The 4,999-nt window shown below is 58.2% G+C and overlaps 1 protein-coding gene across 1 annotated transcript in view; it reads right to left on the bottom strand.

Annotated features, from left to right (window-relative positions):
- Positions 1 to 4,999, bottom strand: part of ZNF395 (zinc finger protein 395) — a gene marked incomplete at its 5' end in the record, with an annotated part of 13,752 nt that overhangs the window by 7,850 nt on the left and 903 nt on the right. The window contains 4 exons of the mRNA XM_027910147.1: positions 633 to 896; positions 2,662 to 2,672; positions 3,081 to 3,184; positions 3,476 to 3,621. Of these exons, the coding sequence (XP_027765948.1) occupies positions 633 to 896; positions 2,662 to 2,672; positions 3,081 to 3,184; positions 3,476 to 3,621 (525 nt within the window). The remainder of the gene's footprint in view (positions 1 to 632; positions 897 to 2,661; positions 2,673 to 3,080; positions 3,185 to 3,475; positions 3,622 to 4,999) is intronic.

Raw genomic sequence — 4,999 nt, 5'->3', positions numbered from 1 at the left:
GCCCACCTGAACCTCCCCTGGCCCAGCTGGAGGCCCAGCCCTCTTGTCCTGCTGCTGGTTCCTGGGAGCAGAGCCCGATCCCAGCCGGCTCCCCCCTCCTGGCAGGGAGTTGTGCAGAGGGATGAGGTCTCCCCTGAGCCTCCTCCTCCTCTCCAGGCTGAGCCCCCCCAGCTCCCTCAGCCTCTCCTCGTGGCAATTGTGCTCCAGTCCCTTCTCCAGCCTCGCTGCTCTTCCCTGCCCCTGCTCCAGCCCCTCTGTGTCCTTCCCGAGCTGAGGGCCCAGAGCCGGGCACGGCACTCCAGGGGTGGAGAATCCCTGCCCTGCTCCTGCTGCCACGCTCTGCCCGAGCCAGCCCGGGATCCATCGGCCCTCTCGGCCCCCCTGGGCACCCTCTGGCTCCTGTTCAGCTTCCTGGCCATCCCAACTCCCAGCTCCCTTCCCGCCTGGCTGCTCCCCAGCCCCCCGAGAGAACCAGAACATCGCAGTTCTACACCCGGGGGTGGGTTTAAAACCCAGTTTTTACTCTGCAGTAACTACAATTTTTTGGAGCAATCTTCAACTCCCGCCGGTGATCTCTTGTTTTTTTCCCCCCTCCCCTCCGAGCCGCCGCTCCCACCCACCCACCCACCCACCTTCCTCTTGCGTGGGGCGGGTTCCTCGGGCACGGGGGAGGGCTCGGGGTCGGTCTCGAAGCCGTCGTCGCCCCGGGGGGAGCTCAGAGCCCCTCCCGAGTGTTTGGGGTGAGGTGGCGACGAGGGGGTGGAGATGTCGCTGGCCCCGCTCCAGTGGCCGCTGCTGCTGCTGGCGGTGCTGCTGCCGCCGTCCGACACGTCCCCGCTCTCCTTCCAGGGGTCCCGCGGCGCTGCAGGAAAAGGGGGGACACACACACTTTTATCCTCTTAAAAATAATAAAATTAAAAAAAAAAAAAAGGCGAAGCCTTTTGCGCCTCTCTGCTGGCGGTTGTTGTTGGTGGGATGGTTTATCCCTGTTTTATCCCCCACCCCATCCAGGATTTCCCACGGCTTTCCCCCCCCAGCTCCTCCCGTGGGGGGGTGTTTATTTTTATCCCAGTCTGATTCCTCGGGAATGAAAAAGGGAGATCTAAAAAAAGGAGTGACCGGGTGGTGCCCCTCCCATCCCCCCCCCCACCCCTGATTCCAGAGGGGGAGCTCCCCATCCCATGGGATGGCTGCGGGATTTGGGATCATCCCCCAAGGAGCTGCCAGGACCGTCCTGGTCCCGGCTGGAGCCGCCGCCTCCCAGGAAATCTAGGGGATTTGGGAATTGGGGAGTCCTGGGGATCATTTTGGGCACAAGCCTGGGTGGATTTGGGCTGATTTTGGGTCGATTTGGGGTGGATTTGGGGTTGATTTTGGGTGAATTTGGGTGGTTTTTCCCACCATCCGCTGCTGTGCCAGCTGCGATTTTGGTGGAATTTCATGGGAATTAGATGGAATTTGGGGGATTTGGGAACTGGGGAGTCGTGGGGGTCATTTTGGGCGCAATCCTGGGTGGATTTGGGCTGATTTTGGGTGGATTTGGAGTCGCTTTTGGGTGGATTTGGGGTCGATTTTGGGTGAATTTGGGTGGTTTCTCCCACCATCCGCTGCTGTTCCAGCTGCGATTTTGGTGGAACTTCATGGGAATTGGATGAAATTTGGGGGAATTTTGAAATCCTGGGCTTGACGTGGGGAATCCTGGGAGTGACTTTGAGGTGATTTGGGGTGGATTTGGGTTGATTTTGGGTGGATTTGGGTTGTTTTTCCCACCATCTGCTGCCATTCCAGATGTGATTTTGGTGGAATTTCATGGGAATTGGATGGAATTTGGGGGATTTGGGAATTGGGGAGTCCTGGGGGTCCTTTTGGGCGCAATCCTGGGCAGATTTGGGCTGATTTTGGGTGGATTTGGGGTCGATTTTGGGTGGATTTGGGTGGTTTTTCCCACCATCCGCTGCCGTTCCAGCTGCGATTTTGGTGGAATTTCACAGGAATTGGATGAAATGTGGGGGAAATTTTGGGGAATCCTGGGCTTGAATTGGGGAATCCTGGGGGTGACTTTGAGGGTGATTTGGGCTGGATTTGGGTCGATTTTGGGTGGATTTGGGTCGATTTGGGTGGATTTGCAGCCTTTTCCCCCCCCGCCATTTCCGCTGCCACCCGGGCCGAAATTCCCCAGAATTCCTGGAAATTCCCACGGAATCCTCCCCAAAATCCAGGGTTGCCAAGCTGCTGCTGCCCTTCCCGGCCCTCAGATTAATCGACCTCAAGCGTCTGGAGCATCTTTTCTTCTTCTTTCTGCTGTGGAGGGGCTGCAGGGAAGGGAACGGAGCTGGGAAGGGGCTGGAGCAGCAGGAATATCGGAGGGAGCTGCTGGGGGGGCTCATCCCAGAAAAAAGAGGGATCAGGAGGGACCTTTTCCAGCCCCAAAACTCCCTGCCAGGAGGGGGGAGCTGGGGGGGTGTCCCCAATTCCCAGGGAATAAGAAATAGGAGGAGAGGGAATGCCCTCCAGCTGTGCCAGGGGAGGGGCAGGTGGGATATTGGGAACAATTCCCACATGGAAAGGGCTGTCAGGAACTGGAATGAACTTCCCAAGGCAGGGCTGGATTCCCAATCCCTGCAGGGATTCCCAATCCCTGGGAATGTGGCCCTTGGGGACAGGGGGCAGGGCTGGGGATGGTTGGACTCTGTGATTCCAGAGGGATTTTCCAACTTTAATCATCCCAAAGGATTCCCAATCCTGGCATTGTCCCATCTCCTACAACTAGAAGTTTAATAAGGTGGGGCTTCCCAAATTCCCAGGGAACAAGGGCCAGGAGGAGAGGGAACAGCCTCCAGGGCATGTTTAGTCGGATATTGGGAACAATTCCCGCCTGGAAAGGGCTGTCAGGAACTGGAATGAACTTCCCAGGGCAGGGCTGGATCCCTCATCCCTGCAGGGATTCCCAATCCCCGTGGATGTGGGAACAGGGGTGGCCTGGGCAGCGCTGGGCGAGCAGTTGGGCAGCAATTCCCAGACCCGTTTCCTCCTGGAATTCCAGGGTTTTGCTCCCGATCCATCCCGCGGGGATCACTCACCGCTCTCTCCGGAGGGAGGGCTCTGCACCACGGGGGAACAGGACAGGCTGGTCAGCACCATGGCCGCCACCATCTCATCCATCTCCACGGCATCGTCGGCTTTCCTGCGCCCACAGGGTCGGGAAAACGCGTGGAGAGGGTTGGGATGAAAAAAAAAATGCGGAGCCACCACCCGGATACGACCCCCGAGAAACCCCCAACCCCGCAGCTTCCCCCACGTCCAGCGACCCAGCTGGGAAGTGGGAGGGGGGGAAAGAAAAAAAAAAAAAGAATAAATTAAAAAAAAATCCCCTTAATCCTTAAACGGAAGCACCCTCTGGATAATCCCACGCCGGCAGAAAACGCGAGTCCCTCTCCCGCCCCGAGCGATCCCGCTGGGAAAAGGCACCACCAACCTGTTGGGAACGTCGATGCTGCTGGATACGGATCTGGGCAGGGTGTCAGCAGGAGGCTGGAGCGTGTCCTGCACCCTCCAGCAGCCCTGCTCCGGCAGCAGCACCTTCCCCTGCTCGCATTCCTGCCCGCTGGAAGCGAGGAGCACCTGGAAAAGGAACAGGGTGGTGTCACCCACCATACACGTCCTCGAGCCTGGGGGTCCCTCCTCCCGCTCTTCCCGCGGGAAAGGGGTTTAGGATGAAGGCTGATCCCGTCCTGAGGGGGGTTTGGATTTGTCTGATGGCCCGGCAAACCAGGGCTCATCCCAACCCTGCTCATCCCAATCCTGCTCTGCCCCCTCAGCAATCCCAGGCTGAGGGAATTCCCCAGCTGGGATCAGCCGCCCTCCAAGTGTTGTGGCTCCGGGGGGACTTTCCCCCAGTGAATCCGTCTGCTCTGGGTTCCTTCCCACAATTCCCAAAAGGATTAAAACCTGATGAGGGGGAGGAAGGTGGGGGGGGGGGAGCAAAGATTTCCCGGGTGAAGCGATCCCGAATTCCCACCTTGGCTGTCCCACTCCCAGCTCCCTCAGGCCAGGAAAGGAGATGTGCCAACCTCACCTCCTCCTCCTCCTCCTTCCCAGAGTCCCAAACTCCTCCTGGCTTTTCCACCACCACCACCACCACCAGCAGCCCGACCCTAATTCTGTAATAAGGGAACTGTATCTGTGTCGATGGACGCTCCGAGCGCCCCTGGCTATTTACGGGAACATCTCCTCATGGAATGTTCCCACCAAGGATGGATGGACACACACACACACACACACACACACACCCTCAGGGGGGGAATTCCAGCAGAAACCAGGGGTGGAAAAAGCCCCCAGGGCGAAGGGAATCAGCCCAAGGATCAAGACACGGAAAGATCCCGACCCTTCCCACCAAAAATGAGGATGGAGGGGGCGTGTGGATCCAGGTTTTTCCACCAACACCACCCACAGCACCTCAGGGGTTGGGTGTCCCCGGCAGGTGAAGACACCCCAGTGCTGTTTTAATGCCGTTCCCGGAGGGGCAAAGGGAGATCCTGGAAAAATCCTCCGGAGCGGAGCAACACGGAGCGACGGAAAAGAAACCGGGAGGAGCCAAAGAACCAGCCAGGGGATTTATGGACCCTCCTGTTCTGACCAGAGAGAGGGGGGGTGTTTACAGCCAGGATTTGGGATTTACCTCTCCTCGGTGTTAATGCCTGGCCAGGCGTTAAACAGGAATTGCTCCGGTGGGATTGAGTGTGATTGTTATTCCCTATTCCAGGAGTATCCCAATCCCTGGGCCAAGGCACAGCCCTTCCTTCAGCACCAGCAGTCCAGGACACATGGAATGTGAGGGCATTCCCACCTCACTCCTCCCTTTTTCACCCCAAACATCCACATTATCCACCCTCGATCCAGACTGAGCTCCAAGGTCTGAGCCACGGGAGAAAATTCCCTTGGGATTGGAAGGGTGGGTTATGGGGAGATGGGATCAACCCACGGGAGGGAAGCCCACTGG

The sequence above is a fragment of the Empidonax traillii genome, unplaced genomic scaffold (genome assembly GCF_003031625.1).
Source record: "Empidonax traillii isolate 1590-97213 ecotype Southwest subspecies unplaced genomic scaffold, ASM303162v1 scaffold2786:size18050, whole genome shotgun sequence".
Taxonomy (NCBI): domain Eukaryota; kingdom Metazoa; phylum Chordata; class Aves; order Passeriformes; family Tyrannidae; genus Empidonax; species Empidonax traillii.
This window is presented reverse-complemented; position numbering and strand designations above follow the sequence as displayed.